This window comes from Patagioenas fasciata, chromosome 1 (genome assembly GCF_037038585.1).
Source record: "Patagioenas fasciata isolate bPatFas1 chromosome 1, bPatFas1.hap1, whole genome shotgun sequence".
In the NCBI taxonomy this organism is placed as follows: Eukaryota; Metazoa; Chordata; class Aves; order Columbiformes; family Columbidae; genus Patagioenas; species Patagioenas fasciata.
In genome coordinates this window covers 149,375,359-149,392,105 of record NC_092520.1, presented here as the reverse complement: position 1 = coordinate 149,392,105, position 16,747 = coordinate 149,375,359, and the positions used below count along the sequence as shown (strand labels likewise).

At 45.8% G+C, this 16,747-nt stretch overlaps 1 protein-coding gene across 4 annotated transcripts in view; it reads left to right on the top strand.

Moving 5' to 3' along the window:
• The window catches only part of WASHC1 (WASH complex subunit 1), a 46,920-nt gene that overhangs the window by 24,345 nt on the left and 5,828 nt on the right, over positions 1–16,747 (top strand). For all 4 annotated transcript variants that reach the window (XM_065841752.2, XM_071817382.1, XM_065841761.2 and 1 more), the window contains 3 exons: positions 10,679–10,790; positions 11,457–11,603; positions 16,548–16,684. In XM_065841752.2, the coding sequence (XP_065697824.2) occupies positions 10,679–10,790; positions 11,457–11,603; positions 16,548–16,684 (396 nt within the window). The remainder of the gene's footprint in view (positions 1–10,678; positions 10,791–11,456; positions 11,604–16,547; positions 16,685–16,747) is intronic.

Genomic DNA, 16,747 nt, shown 5'->3' with positions numbered 1-16,747 from the left:
GAAAGAATTTTTTTCCTTTAAAAGAAGAACAGTTGTGAAAGAAAAGGATCTGTTATCAGAAGTTCAAATTGGAAGCATGAGTGAGCAAGGGAGAAAATGGAGTTAATGATGAGGTTTCTTAACTAGCAAAGGGCTGATACACTTTCTCAGAAACAGTTCTCTTATGTGGTGGGGCTTGTTTTCATTGTAGCAAAATTTGGGGGGAATCTTGGGCATTGGCAGTGGTCCTCACAAGCTGCTGAGGAGGCTCATTGACTGCTGAACGGAGGCAGCAATTGGCAACGCTTGCATGGGCAGAAGTATCTAATTGAAGGAAGTGTGGAAGGGAATAGAAGAAATATGATTGAGTTGTAAGCTGTGGAAAGTACAGTGATTGCTGCAGTAAATATGATGAGCAGCAACAGAGTATTGAGAACAAAACAAAATGACCTGGGTACTCCAAGTCATCCTTCAAAAGCTAGTTACGTCATTTACTTAGTATCTGATGACAACCTCAATAGATCAGGACAAAGTGAGGAAGGATCACAGAGACAGATCCTTACTACGTGGTGGAAGTCAGAAAGGAACTGAGAGTTACAGGAAGAAGAGATGAAGTGCAGATGTCTTTGAGGGTTTCACAGCTGATGAAACAGACTGCTTTATGGTAGCAAGTCTCTTTTCTTGGGTGGGCTTTAATTCTCATGTGTGCAGGACAGTGATTTTTATAGCAACAGATTTTAGTTGGTGACCATTATGTGGTTACTAGCTTGTAAATATGGCTCTTAAGTATCTGTTATTGAAAAGGGGACTAAAGGATTCAACTTGTGACATGCAAGTCAAATTCCATGTGCTTGCCATCAGCTGCTGGGAAGTGGGGAAAAGCCAATACAAAAACCTTTGCCTTCGAACTTGTGTCTTAAATGTGGGGAGAGGGTATATTTTGGATACAGAGTAAGAAGTGGTGATGGAGAGAATGGTCAGTGTTTTGTATCAGTGCTTGGTGGCTGTAGTTTATTCTAGAGAGCAGCAGTGTTACTGACTTGGCAATGGGAAGGCACTGAAGAGGGTAGAAGTACTTGCACATGTGGTCTTAAACTCAGTAAAACTGCAAATTATACAACTGTGGAAATGTATATGTCAGCTCCTGTGAATTAAAGCAAGAATTGTTCAAATTAGTAAATGACGAACTGAAAATCTGGTCTGCTGGGACTGCACTATGAATTTACCCAGATTTCCTTTGTCACAGGGGACAAACAATTCCATTCTTGGTGTCACAAGCAGCTGAGACTTAATTAACGCTTGGAAATTACTTGGAGATCTTTGGGTGAAAAACTATGAAGTTCTAATGATACTAGATTAAATACAAAGAAAAGCAATGTTTTTCTCGGAGATTGATTAGATTTGAACTTGTATCACAAGGAATAATTTTCCACTCTGGAGGCATGTTTTGATCAGCATTCTTATTCTTAGTGACAATGACTGTTTTGGCAGTGGAGATAAACAGACTAGGAGCAGCATATGTGCTATGTGCCATATTGATATAAAAAGCCTCCATCCCAGTGATTGAGTGGGAGCTCAGCTTACCCTCTACCTTAAGGCTTACATTAGGGCAAGCCCTGTGGTAGAACCTTTAGAGATGTTCACTAAGTCAGTTCTTGTCACATAAGCACAATGGGGGGCTACTTACCTTGGTCAAGAAAACTGCTTTAAAACCACTTGGAAGGTATGGGAGAAACCTGGGCATAAAGAGGAGCTTCCTGATCTTCTCACATAAACCAGGCTGTCCTCTTGTTCTTCAGCATGGACATGAGCTGGCAATGTGCACTTGCAGCCCGGAAGGCCCATCATATCTTGGGCTGCATCACAAGCAACATGGCCAGCAGGAGGTGATTCCACCGCTCTGCTTCACTCTGGTGAGACTTCCTGTGCAGTCCTGCATCTAGAGCCTTCAGCACAAGAAAGGCATGGACCTCCAGAGGAGGCCACAAAAATGATCAGAGGGATGGAATAGCTCTACCTTGAGAGCAGGCCAAGAGAGTTGGGGTTGTTCAGCCTGGAGAAGAGAAGGCTCCAGGGAGACCTTATTGCGGCCTATCAGTACTTGAAAAGGGCCTGTAAGAAAGATGAGTACAGAGTTGTTATCAGGGCCTGTTGCAATAGGACAAGAAGGGGAGATTCAGGCTAGCCATGAGGGAGAAAAGTTTTATGATGAGGGTGGTGAAACCCTGGCCCAGGTTACCCAGAGAGGTGGTAGATGCCCCGTCCCTGGAGACATTCAAGGCTGGGCTGGACGGGGCTCTGAGCAACCTGATCTGGTTGAAGATGTCCCTGCTCACGGCAAGGAATTGGACTGGATGAGCTTTGAAGGTCCCTTCCAACCCAAACTATTCTACAATGCTATGATTCTATGATGTGGACTGCCTTATCCGTGGGGAGGAAGGCTCTGCAAATGTCACTCTTCCTTCCCGTATTATCGAGGCATCTTTGGCTCAAGTGAGCCAAAGGCTGAAAGGACTGGGGAGGCTGCTGTGGACTTGTCGGTGCTGGTCTCCTGCTGTTCCTACCTTCAGGTGAAGCTAAGCAGAAGTGTTAGTTTTGGCTGGTGCCTCCTGCTCTTTTCTCTTGCAACCCCACCTGGGAGACCTTTAAATCCAGGCTGATCTGTCTCCTGTGACTCCTGCTGACAGGAAATGTGGAGCATGATGTTGGTTAAGAGTAAATTGCATAACAGAACTGTTGTTTATGTAGAATCAGACACAGTGCCTAAATGAAGGCTGAGAAGGAGTTTCTTCTATACTCAGGGATCCAGAGGAATCTGAGACCTTTTAAAGATTTTAGTTGTCCCTATCCCCAGATATCATTCACCGCAGGGTCACCTGGGCATTTCTCCATTACTTAGGTTTCCTGTGACTCTGTGTGGTGATACAAATTTCCCATTCTATGGGGACAGGGAGGAATATCTTTGGCTATTCTAAGAAAGGGGCTTTGGATGGGAGAAAGAGAAACTTAATGTTCGTGTACACAGTTGATTAATTTGATGTTACAAGGTGCTAAAACACCTTCTCAGGCTATCCGCCAGATACGATCCACAACTTCAAGCAACGTGGAAACAAATTTTACTTCTGACAGTCTCATAAAATTCTGTCCAAACAGGATTAGCCTTCCTTTCAATAGTGACAAAAAAATGGGGGCAGGGGGGTGGAACACTTAAAGCTCCTACTAGAAGATTGCGCTTCAGTGAGTAATATTTGTGAGAATTTTACGAGGATGAGTGAAAACTATATAGATAACAAACCAGCTACTAGTACTTAAAGCATCTGCTGCCTAATATCTCAAGACTATTCCTGTGACCACTGCTCTGGGAAGCAGCTCCTCAGTTTTCTTCAGTATCTGCCCCCACACTGCCAGGGGAAGATCTCAAAAGGCCACCTCTGAACCTCCCACAGTACTGGTAGAAGAACCACTTTTTTCCCATTACTTCTTTCAGGGATCCTTCCCAAAAGTTACTGTGATGGTAGAACCTGTTGTGTTTATATATCTTAACACTATTAATGGAGAAGTAGTTTGACCAAAAGTAACCTGTACAATTTAAATAGAAGATCTATTTGTGTAATTTATTTGCAAACACAGACTTTCTTCTTAGTATACATAGACTTCCTACCTAGTATACACAGACTTTCTATTTAGTATATATTTCTTCTAAAAAAATGAAACCCTGGCCTCTTTCAGATCAGTCAGTGGTGGAAGGCAAGTAAAAAGGCTGGAAGGTTAAAGAAGAACTTGTTTGTGACTTTTTTTTTAAAAAAAAAGAGCAAAGAAAAATAAGTTGCTTTTCTGGGGAGAAGAGGCTTCAGGGGAAGAAGGAGGAGGGTGCCGTGTTGATAGGTCAAAATTCTAAGTTTCCAGTTTTACGTAAACTTAATTCACAGTAGCAGGAGCATCTTGCGAAATGAGAGATTAAAAATCAAAATGAAATTATTTGTGTGGGAGAACATGACCTGTGGAGATTGATGTATGCCAGATCCTGCTGAGGATAACCTGGCAACCTTGATCACCCTCCAATCTGAAAAGCCGTTCGGCATCACAGGAGCAAGGCAATATGCGAATGCTGAAACATCTGCAAATCAGGCTCAAGGAGCAATCAAAGTGCGATAAACATTAATTAGTATAATACCCAAACCCTTAATGGAGGAAGGAGCGTTGATTACACCACCTCACTTGGGATTTCTTTCTGTCAGAGATGGTGTGTGATGACAGTTTCTGATTACACTTACTCAGACATGAAGGAAGACTCTAAAAACTGCTTAAATATGAAGGAGAGAGAAGAGCAGAAAGCAAACAAGTTGATCTTTCTTTGAGTGGCTAAATGTATTTGGCTTTTCGTAAAAGCATGTGTTTTGGCATTTTGCCTTTCAAACTTTTGAGGGGATTTGGCATCGTGAACTGGCTTTTAATGCTTCCCTGGGTCGCAGTAAACCATAAATGTCTCAGCAGCCTTTCCTTTGCTCTCTCCATCTTGGTCCTGTGGTGTTGCTGGGGCAGAGGTGGTGTGGGAGTGGGGAGGGTAGGGCTTAGGTTTCTCACAGTCCATTTCTGACTGTTGCTGGTCATGTCATTGCTGCTGACCTCCGAGCTGGCCCACCACAGTGTGCAGGAACACCCATGTGCTGTTGGGCTGTTGTAAAGCATGCTCTGGTGCCTCGTAACGCACTATCCTTTGTTAGCCAGCCAGAGCACGCTCAGATATTTGAGCCTGGCTTTCTAGCCGTGTTTCAGTCTAGCGGATTGTGCATCAAAGCCCTGAATTATGGGTTTGCATTGATGTTTTCCCATCACTTCAGCAGCCTGAGGAGCCATAAAAGCCCATGGCTTTTTTTTCAAGAAGATTCTTAGACGAATTAAAACTTGAAAAAGTTTGAGATTTTCTTATTCTCTGCAGCATACAAGTAAGAAGAGAGCATGTGCCTGTAGGGCCCATGAAAGAAGTGCATGAGGAAGGAGTTCAGTAGCCTGAGAAAAAAGGTGGACATTTCATTCCCTCAGCACCACCTTCTTCTGCCTTCATCATAGGATGATGTCTCTCCTCCCCTGGGAACTAGTCTGTCCTCACCTCACCGGTGGTTCTCTCACTTCTAGAAACCTATTGAAACTTGTCCTAGAGGTCTAGTGGTATCCCATTCATCAGTAGTGGTATCTCACCAGTTTTGGCACTGGTGCTGTGGAAGGATGAATGGCAGCCAGCACCGTTATCTTTCCTTGCTACCTGCGTCAGCATCAGCCACTCGGAGAGTCCAGGGATGTAATAAAATACAAGAACCATAAACTCCATCCCTTCTAATTCGTTCCTCCTGCAGTAAGGGAGAAATTTAATAAAAGCATGCATTGTCAGGAAAAAAAGGGCAGCTTGACTTTTAGGCAAAAAGCCCAGGTTTTATAGAAAAACTTTATGATGTGTACACTGAATTTTAGAACAGCAATGTCAAGCATCCCTGTGCTATCTCTCAGGGCTGGAGCCTGGGCTGGGAGGAGACAAGAAGCCTGTCTTGCTGTGATGTGTGCAGTCCTCATTTAAGGAAAAAAATCATTTAATACTTTGTCTGCCTTATCCTCCTGTGCAACTTCATTTCTCATTCTGCTCCGTAATGTTCTTTCTCCTTGGTTGATCGCTTAACTTTTGTGCTTCAGATATGAAATTGAAGTTCTTTGGTATTCTGGAGAGGTTTGTTCCCAGCCTCTGCTGCCTCGCTTTTCTCATTCACCTTGGTGTGGAGCTCGCCTCTTCTCTCTCCCACTTCCCCAGTTTTGTCATCCCTGTCACTTTTTGGGTGATGTGTATGTGGACAGCAAAGGGTCTCCTGCTGCTGCGATGCTTCCTTCCAGCTGAATTCTTGTCTTGCTCAACTGCCTTTTTGGGAATCTGCCAGCCTGTCTTTAAGCCTGCTCCGATTTTAAACTTTTTTTCTGATGCTGTCTGATCCCCAGCAAATACAGATGATAAAAATCACAGTTTTTTTCTGGCATTGTGGTGTGCTTGGAGACCCTCATAGAAATATAGTATTGCCAGTGCTGACAACTGACAGGCACCATCCAGTGTCCTGCATGCCAGATTCCAAATGCCTCAAATCCTTTTCCTGTGGGAGTAAGAGAACAGTAATTTTTCTCCCGTGAGCAGACACAGATGCAGCAGAGGAGATCTTTCAGTAGCCACCTGAATGTGAGATTTATCAGAGGAGTTATAAGGAAATAATGGGAAGCTATCTCCTCTGTGGCTGCAGATGGGACAGAGGATATGGGGCCAGTGAGGCAGGTGGTGAGGTGGGAGGCAGTATTCCTGGAACCTGCTGTGGGTATTGGGGACAAATGCCTATAAATTGGAGAGGAGCTCAAGGCAGCAGGATGAGGGCTTTAGGAGAAAGGAGATCTAAGCTGGGAATGAGGTGCAGGGGGCTTGACTGCAAAAAGATTTCAGAGGGACCAGAGAATGTGAAAGCTTGAATCAAAGCAGCTGAAAGATTGGCTTTAATATCTGCTTAGATCAAAAATAAAAGTCTGTATGGATTAAGAGATAATCCACTAGATAGATTTAATCTGCCACATGTATTACTTCCCCAAAGAAAAGCCTTGGGAGGGGAACACTGGTTTGGCTCAGGGCCCAGGGTTTGAAGGCAGGTAATATAGTCTCCTTTCTTCTGCAGGCCCCTTTTAGCTTGTCCCCAGGCATGGATCCTGCCCAAAGGGAGGGGCTGCTGCTCTGCGCCTCCTGCTTCTTTGCAACTCCAGAGTCACATTGAATCTAACTAAAGGGGTTTCTCAAGCAGAAAAGAGCACTGAGAGCAAAACAACACAGCAATGACTAATAGGGTAAGCACGGGGTAGGTTCAGATGCTGATAGTGTTTTTGGCTGGATGAGCAAAAGGTTCTGAGGGGCAGCAAAGGGCCATTTTATTATTAACACTTACCCTTCCTGTCCTGATTGCAATTGCTTTTCAAACAAATGCCCTTCAGTAACACAGTCCTTCTTAAGTGGAGGTTAAGGTCTGAATGCCAGCTTGCTTCAAACAGTTTGCCCCTGAAATCCTTGGCAACAGCCCTCTCCATCCCTTTGTGTTTCCCTTTCTTTACAAACATCAGGTTGACTCCTTGGAGTAAGTTCAGTTTCCACAGCAGTAGAAATACTAGTGTTGATGGAGGGCACTTGAACTTGAGGGGCTTTTTCCATGTATTATTTATGTATCAATACGGTATATTGTCCCTTTTAGCTAACACATGCAACTGTATCTTGAATTGCACATGCATAACAGTCATGCACTTTTAGGATCCTGTACATGTGATGGAATTTGGATCAGTTGGATTGAGGGGGCTTAATAATTTTTTTCATAGTTATTTTGCTCAGCAAGAAATAAATTAATTCTGCAGACTGATGTGTATTCCTTCTGTGTTGTGGGCCTGCATCTGTGCCATCTCAGGTGAAGGTTTTTGGCAGATCTCCTAAGGTCAGTGGGATTTGGCCTATCAAATCCTAGAGGAGGAGATCACAGGAGAAAGCACAGGTTGCCTCAGAGAAGAGCCATCGCAGTTTCAAACACCTGAGCTGGCACTGGACAACTTCCACCAGCCATCCGCCTGCTACTGTCCTTCTGTGGGTGAATGTAATCGCTCTTGGTTTTATTTGGTGGGCAGTAGGGATGGATGAAGCTATAGGTGTAGCATGGAGTGTGTTGGTCTCTTCTCCCAAGTAACAAGTGATAGGACAAGAAGAAATAGCCTCAAGTTGCGCCAGGGGAGGTTTAGATTGGATATTAGGGAAAAGTTCTTCATGGAAAGGGCTGTCAGGCATTGGAACAGGCTGCCCGGGGAAGTGGTGGAGTCACCATCCCTGAAGGGGTTTAAAAGATGCATAGATGAGGTTCTAAGGGACATAGTTTAGAGTTGGACTTGCCAGTGCTAGGTTAGTGGTTGGACTCAATGATCTTAAAGGTCTTTTCCAACCAAAATGATTCTACATCTTCCCTCCTTCTCTTCTGGATGCACCACTGCTGTTGGAGCTAGGGCACAGTATTTGCTGGTCATGCTGTTTCTAGGGATGCCTCCTTCTTCAGAGAGGATCCAGCAAACCTTAACTGAGAAAGATGCATGCAGTGCTGTGAGCTGAAGGGGGCTTTGCTTTCTGTTCTTTCCCTGATGCTGTCTGTGCACTACGGGAGGCGTTAGTACTGTAGCACCAAGAAGCACTTTGTAGTAGCCAGTTCACTGCCTGCGTTTGGTGTGGACGTAAAGGGAGTTGTGGCACTGTTCCTCTTCTGAACTGGGTGTCTTAGAAGATTAAAGTTAAAATTGAAGTGATTAAGGGTGAAAAGCAAGGATAGGTTTCTTCCAACCCATACTCTTCTGTGATTCTATAACTGGGATTCCTCAAATCCTCCTTTGCTTCTTCACAGACAGCAAAAGAGCAAGTGTGGGAGGGGAGAGGATCAGGTGATACCTGGTGAAGCAGTGGGGATAATGTGGGGCAGAAAAGGGAGTGAGGGTAGCGTTTGCCCACTGACATTCGTGGAGTCGAAATGAGGAGAAAGGTTACTGGTTTCCAGGCCTGAGCTTGCATAACCATTTGGTTAACATTTCCTTCTGGGAGAGGAACATGTGCCTGGTCAGCCCCTGAGAGTTGTGTCTGGAAGTCAGCAGGGTACTGGCTAAAAGGCAGTTGATACCTTGCTTTTATTTGGAGCTTCAGGAAGGCTTTGTTGAGCTCTTCTAGGAGAGGGGTCTACTCATAAGTGAGAGGGAAAATTGCATCATTGATTTGAGGGAGAGAGGCAAAGCAGAAATAAATGACCACTTTTTTCAGCTTTGAAGGAAGTAAAAATAGTCAGATTGCCCCCAAGGAGCAGTGCTGGAAATAGTGTCAATCAATACAATTATGAAACATCTATAAGAGAGGTGAACTGTGAGGTGGGAAGACTTTCAGGGGAGAGCAGTTAGGGAAGACTTAGGTCCTTCAGGGGCATCTCACACTTTAAGAAAACAAGGACATGGGACAGCCCTGTGACACATGAAATTTGTTGCAGACAGGTGCTAGGAAATGCACACTGAAAGGAACAACAGAAACTACTGAGAACCTATAAAGTGTGTAAGTTATGTGGACTTACTCCACTGAGACGGAGGGAGGCTGTGGGAAGGAAATCATGGACAGATTTGTACTTAGTGTTGGTATGAAATACAAGCTGTTAGGCTGTATTTAAAATAAAAGGATGGGGAAATGGAGAATAATTCTGAGAGGGAGAATCTCACGAGGTTCAGTTTTGCTCATCTCCCACTCCAAAAGAATAAAGTAGAAGCAGGCTGTGTCCTCTCCTGCCATATGTATAAGGAAGGATTTTCATGTCTCCAGAAAGAGGGGTGCATGGCTATAAACAAACAGAAACACTTAAGGCTGTTTGGGGAAGGAAGTAGGGATCTTTCAGAACGATATGAGGTGAATAGGCTGCTGGTACTTGCTGGTTTTTTACTACCCACAATGGGGGGCTTTAGTGGAGTCTGTTTCTCTATTTTAATAGGGAATGTGCTGCACAGAGTAAAAATACTTGAAAAGGCAGGTTTGGTACAGTTGGAAAATGGAATGATGGATCACTGCTGATGTCAAATTTGTTACTAAAAGGAATTATACAGAGTGGAAAGAAAAAAAAAGCATGGGAGCGCTCAAAAGCAAAGAGGGATTTTTCATGAAATTTAAGGACAATACTTGAGATTGATTTTTACAGGCACAAAATGATCCGATGGAACTCATTGCTACTAAACATTGCTGAAGTAGAGTGCTAGCTGTCTTAGTGGGTCGCATAGCCATAAAAAATAGTCTTTGCTGGTTTCTTTAGAGGGGTGAAGATTCATAACAATTTTCAGCTTTTTGAGCTGGAAGCTTGGGAGATCCCGCACAGGGAGGGAAGGTCCCTTTTGAAAAGGTGACTCCATAGGTACCTGTAGGTGATGCCTGGTCCCGATGTCCCTCTTAGCTTCTGGATGAACCTGCGTGACAGTCGTGCCTCTGGCTGCAAGGCGTCTGCTGTAAGCTTTGTTGAAAAGGAATATGTCCACATGGTGACCACAAGGGGTGCTTAACCAGTGACCGCTATCCCCTGCTGCCACAGAGTGCTTTTCAGCTCGGTTGCAAAGCATTTGGTGCTGATGTGGTTATGCGAAGATTACACAAGTCAGCCTGCTTTATTGCTCCAAATGAGGACGCAATGTTGTTTAACTGATGTGCAAACCAAATCGCAAAGCTGCAAAGGAACGTGGAAGAAGTCGTGCAACAAACTTGGTATAGTAGAGGACAGGATAAGCCTTGTGAGTCCTGAACTCAGCTCACTGGCATGTGTTACCTTTCATTTTTAACAGGTTGCTTTTATTAAAAATATGTTGGCAGTTGATAACTGGTGTTGCAAAAAAACCCACAGTTCTTAATCTTTCTGTGCTGTGCCTCAAACAGCTGCAGGAACATTGTGCTGTGGGTCACGGACTAGACTTACCTTCATACATAACGCTCTCAATAGGACTGAGACAAGCATATCTCAGCACTGTTTTACTGTATGAAACAGTCCAGTCCACTGAGCTTCACACCCTTCCCTGAGGACCTGGACACTGACTGTTGCTAAAAAAAATCTCAGGCTCTGGATTCTTCACCTTAAGAAAAGTTCTTGCCTCCTAGAATCTCTCAGCGGGTGGAGGCCAGCCGGGCACAGCTTCAGGCAATTGGTGAGAGAGTCACGCTTGCCCAAGCGAAGATTGAGAAGATAAAGGGCAGCAAGAAGGCTATTAAGGTAAGACTTCACTGAAGGCTGCATGGCCTCCCTTCTCCCTTCCACTTTCTCACTTTACTCTTTATGTAAGCTCTGGAGAAGAAGAGGTGCTCAGCTGCTGCAGCTGCTGCCTGCTCACCTCTCTGTGCCTTGCTGCTGAGCAGGGTTGTGATGAGAAGCCGCTTCTTGACTTGGACAGTTGACGATTTTTAGACCCGTGAGCCCCACAGCTCCTGGACTTATGAGACCTTTATTAATTGCTGTTCCACCTTCCTCGTGAGAAGGAAGCTGAGCGGAGCCCAACACCCTCTCATTTCAGGTTCACAGGATCTTTTAGAAAGCCTCCCCTTACTACATTTTAATCTAGTTGGGCCATGTAAAAGTGGTGAAAACTCTTCTTTCCTTGTTCTTCCTCTGTTTAATACAGTGTTTCATATTCTTCTCTGACCAGTGGAAGCCTATGATATCCTAGTACTTATAAAGAGAGAGAAGTTCTGGCACTTTTACTTTCTGAAGTGACAGCCCATGCGTGACTGAATCTGTGCAGGTAGCCCTGAGGAACCTGTTGACTCCAAGGCTGTCCATTCCCCACAGCAACACAGATTGCGCATTTACTCCACTCCATGTGTTTCTGTAGTGTAGGGTTACTTACTTGGTTTTTTTCAGTCCCTCCCTGTCTCTCCACAGGTATTTTCCAGTGCCAAGTATCCAGCCCCTGAACGACTGCAGGAGTACAGTTCAATTTTTGCTGGTGCAGAAGACCCAGCTAAACAGAAATGGCCAAGACACAAGATTCAGAGCAAACACCGAGTGCTGGATGAGAAAGCTCTGCAGGTAAGGAGGAGGAGAACACACCTTGAGATGAACAAGCCAAGAAAAGTTGGGAGGCTGTTAGTCTCTTTGATGAGGAAGACGAGGGCTTTAGTTTATAGGCTGGGATCAGAACATCTTTCCAGCTTGACCTGTTGGTGGGGGCATTTGAGATCAGGCTGGGAAGCTTGCAGAGCTGCCCGTTTGAGGGGAGAGTGTCAGTACCAGACCTTGGCATGGTGGTTGGCTGCCGTGGGTGGCTCAGCTGCCTACTGTCCCCAGCAGTTCCATGTCCTGATACGCTGCTGCTTCCTGCAGCGGTGTGCGTGGGTGCTGCAAGCTGGGCTTAAGGCTTTGGCTGTGCATAGCATGGCAGCTGGGAACAGGGTCATAATGGTTTGAAAAATAGTTTCTGAAGGCTCTAATGTAGGCAGTGTTGAGAATGAAAAAGTAAAAGTGCTTGTGAATGTGTCAGGAGAAAAAGAAGTCATTAGAGCATTTTTCTGTCCCAGGAAGGCATTGCACTTGGGTATTGTCCCTCCCTTGTTCCCAGCTAAGTTTTGAGGGGAAGGGAGAAATAATTTTGCTTTCTTACTTTTTTTTATTTAATTTTTTTTATGCTTTGTTTTTCCTTGGCCTTGTGAGCTATTGTAGGTTGCAAGCCCCTTAGAGAGAGGCTGAATCTCTCAGTACCCTGCACAGCTGGGGCTTACAGGTGTGCCCATAGCACAGATGTCTGCAGCTGGTGGTGTTGAAGGACATTCTGAAGTATTGAGTTCCCTTTTAGCCTGTGGATTGAGTGTCAGAGAGGAGTTTCTTAGGGAGGTCTGAGAAGTGGTGGGTTTGGCAGGAAACGCTACCAAAGGAGTCACCAACAATTTTGATCAACACCCCTGGGTTGGGAGGAGAGGAGGAAGAGTTGCTGTGTTTAAGCTTTAAAAGTTGCTGTGTGTGTGCTGTGCCAGGAGTAGCAGATGTGGTTTTCCTAGTGGGTTACGGATGGACCTGACAACTTCCCTGCTCTCCACCCCTAAAGAGACTTCATTCCTCATCCTTGCATGCCTGGGCCCAAAAATAAAGCTGGCATTGAATAATTTATCACGCTAAACTTTCCTGAGTTTTAATGGAGTTGAGACCTCGCACAGTGAGGTAGCTATGAATATTTCAGCCAGGCCAGGGAAGCAGGGTTGCTGGCCGAAGGGGCAACTGGCAAGCTCTAGCGGAGTTTGTGCTTTTTTTGAGCCCTGGCAGTAGCTCAGGGCAGAGCTGTGTGGGACCTGCTGCTGGCTGGCCAGGTGAGGTTGATGATGGCCGTGGTGTCTGGCTGGTGGCCCCAGCCCATGAGAGCATGTTTTGGGAGCAGAGGTAGGTGGCGAGTGGGCAGGGGAGTTGCTCTCTCACCCTGAATGGCTGGTGCCCTCTCACACAGGGAGGAGATTGAGAAAAGATAAAATAGCGGTGTCCTGCAAAGAGCCAACAGTGTGTCCATCCGACTGGCCCTCTGGCTCCAGCAGGCTCTGCGTGTCCTTCCCTGCTCCACTGGCCATCTGCCCGCAGTGCAACCTCTTCTCTGTCCCAGGCAGTCTCAGTACCATTGCCATGTTTTGCTCTTCATGCCAAGGCTACTGCCACCACAGGGACTTTGTTGCCGGCCCCGAGGGATGTTTGCATTTGTTCTTCCCCTCCTGTGACCCATCTTTTGATCCTCCTTTGGGGTTGTTGGTCTTTCTCTGGCATTGCCGACCCTACTTCATGTGCCAGTCTTGTTACCCCTGCCAAGCTCACACATGCCCTGGCTCCTGCAGCTCTTCTGGGGGCCATGGGGATGCGGCTGTGCTGGCAAGTGGCTGCCAGCCGATAGACGATGGAGGGGCCTGCGCCAGGAGCAGCGGCCGTGCAGAGCGGGACTCACTGTGGCTGAGATTTGACGTTGTTCCAGGGGGACAGAACCTTCTTGGCCATAGCTGAGCACAGACCCTGACATGCCTTGCAGTAATGAGATGTGACAGGGGGAAGTCTGATGTTTGCATTTGTGCCCTCCTCAATTATTCAGGGCTTTCTGCAGAGGCTCGCTGCCTGTTTTCACTTCTAATGAGGGCCTCTTTGCTGCGAGCGGTTGCAGTGGCCTTTACTAACTTCACTCGTGCATTCACACACACACAGCCCACCAGGAAAGCAAGCTCTGCTTGTGTCAGTTTGAGGGTAAGTGGTGGCAGCCTGTGCTCGGTGTTTAGGTTTTGTGCTCTGGGGGAAAGCAGCTGAGTTGGAAATGTGCGAGGTTCTGCAGTTTATTTTAAAAAGCTTCCCTCCTGGGAAATTCTCTTTTCCCTCTCCACACCCCAAGCAAGTGAAAACTCAGCTGTTGAGAGGACACTGTTTAGGTTGGTAAGGTAAGCACAGATGGATAGGAGTGCCAGAAGCAAGGTCCCTGTGGTAAGCCTGGGAAGCCACTTGCTTTGCATGTTGCTGTAGTGGCAGCTAGATGGGGTTCAGCAGTGAGCTGGCTGCAGCCCTGGGGGCTTCTCAGGCACTGGGCACTGCGCTTGTGGTAGATGCTGTGTCTGGGTGCTGCAAGTGCCCCTCAGGAGGCTGAAAAATAGGATGGGAGATATGATCTGCTTGGGAAGATGTCCAAGCAAAAGTTACAGTCCGCTGCTGGAGTAAGCTTTATAGGCTTCAAAAATGTCAGTAACTTGGCATGTCCTTGTGAATTGCCTTTCTCGGAGCCCACCCTGGACATGGGGAGGTTAAACAAAGTTTTTGGCATTTGCTCATCTGCAAGTGTTTTTTGAGGTAGCTTCAGCACTCCATTGGCATGGGGAAAATGGGGTTTCTGGTGTATCATGCCAGTTCCCTTTGCAATACTGTGTGCTTAATTAAACTTAAGAACCAAAGTGACTATGTATTTTTGACTGTAGGCTCTTAGAAAGAGAAACGCCCAGAAATGCAGTATCCTTAGGGGTGTGATCCTGTCAGGTGCCAAACCCTAGGCTGGGGTGTTTGAGCATTCAGGTATCCCCCATGACTTCAGTATATTGAGGTTGCTTAAGGCCTTAATGTCCCTATAAGAAAACTAATCATTAAATGGCATGTTAGCTTGTGGAATTCACAGTTGCAGGATATTATTGATGGTATGTAGCTGTTCTAAATTTCCGAACAGATCTGAGTACTTAAGTAAGACTAGCATTTTGGTGGCATTTAAATTAAAAGGATTGTGTAGAGCCTCACATTTCAGAGTAATACTCATGCTCAGTGCTTTTGTAACTGCTTTAGATGAGACTGATAAGTAAATGTATGTAATGGTTGGTTTCTCACTACGCCCTTAAAGTGACGCAGAGTCTTCCAGTGCTAATTGAATTCTACAAAGAGAGAATTAAAAAAATATATATATATATGACTTGAGGGCTGAGTGTGTGTGAACAGTTCTAGCACAAACGTCAGTATTCCCTCATGCTTAAAAAATTAAACATTGGGAAATGAATATTAATGATCAAAAGAACCTTTATTTTTTGAATCTGCTTCCACAGTCTCTAAATAAGAATTTATGTATTTTTGCCTACTTGCTTCTGTAAAAATTCAAGATGTTTATTTCAGTGTACTTTTCAAAACTTGGAACAAGTTATTTGGGGGGGAAAAAAAAATCAAAACCTCCCATTTGATAGATCGTCATACAAACTCTTAGTGGATTAACTGAGCTGTGACTAAGCCATTTCCCAGGATTTCTGGCTACCAAATTCAAGCCTGAAATTTCAATCACAGAAACTGCTTATGTCTCTGAGATGTGGTCTTAGAACTGATACAATCGTGGTCTTCATGCCCCCCGTACAGGTACAGAGAGGGAAAGAGGGCTCAGAGAATGGGATGGAGCAGGGATGCTGGAAGTAGAGAGGCAGTAGGAAGCTGTGGACAGGATCATCTTCCGGTCACAGAAGCAAACCACAAGAGCGTGGCCGGTTATTTAACATGACAGACTGTCCTGGTTAGTGCTCTGTTTTCTTGTGGTGCTACCACTTACCACCTCAGAGCTGCCAGGCTTCTTGTACTCATTTGTGAAGGAAGAGCAGAAGTTGTGAAGGGGCTGAGGAAAGGTGTGGGGAGGGTTCTGGGGTGGAGATTTGTCCGTCCGGGGCTGTCTCTGGGTTCAGGAACTGAAGCTTTTCCTCCCTTGACAGCAAAGCTTGCTGCAGGCACTGAGCTTCATCCCTGTGAGCATCTGGCAGTGGGCAGTGTCACGCTAGCTGGAACACTGGTCTGATCTGGGATGGCAATTCCTCTGTTCTATAAAAGTCAAGCAGTTCAGATGTAATAAGTCCTTTTCTAAAGGGAGCTCTATATATTATGCATGAAGTTTTAGAACTGAGAGAGAGGAGATTTCAGTTCATTAGAGTTGAAAACTCCTGCAAATCCCTCAGGCTTTGCAAAACCATCTGGCACACGTTCCACCCCGCGCACTCCCTTCTGCCCGATCTCTTGCCTGGCGCAGGCGCTCTGTTTTCTCCTAACCTCTTTTTCCTTGCCTTCCCTGCATACCCCACCAGTGGGATCGCATCTCTTAAAACACCAACAGAAGGCAGAATAGCAGAGGTAACAGAAATGTTTGGGGGACTCCACTTGCATGAAAATGTCTAGTAGTTGGAGACACTGTAACAAATGCCTTTTAGATTGTGGTGCTTGATCCCTGCCTCTGGCTATAGAGCCCAAGTGGCTTTATTTTGGTTGATCCTGGCCACAGCAACACCTGTTCAATATGACCCATCCATGGCACCAAAAGCACGTGCTGTGAGTCTGAACTGCTGAGGTTTGTGTGGGGTTGCAATGTTGTCCATGTGCTTCCTTGCTCAGAGGGGGGTGGAAAGGAAGCAGCAGGGTTCCCAGACTTTGCAGTGCATCCAGCATTGTGGTGGCTGGGGAGAGCTCTCAGCAGCTGTGGGTTTAGTGTCTTACCACCTGTTATCTGTCTTCTTGCAGGAGAAGCTCAAGTACTTCCCTGTGTGTGTGAGCACCAAAATTCACCAGGAGGATGATGCAGAAGAAGGCCTTGGCAGCCTCCCCAGGAACATCAGCTCCCTCAGTTCCCTGCTGCTCTTCAATACCACCGAGAACCTGTAAGAGCTGGAGCAGGGCTGTGCTGCTCACCTGCCCCTGCTTGTCCTCAGAGGGGCTTCTCC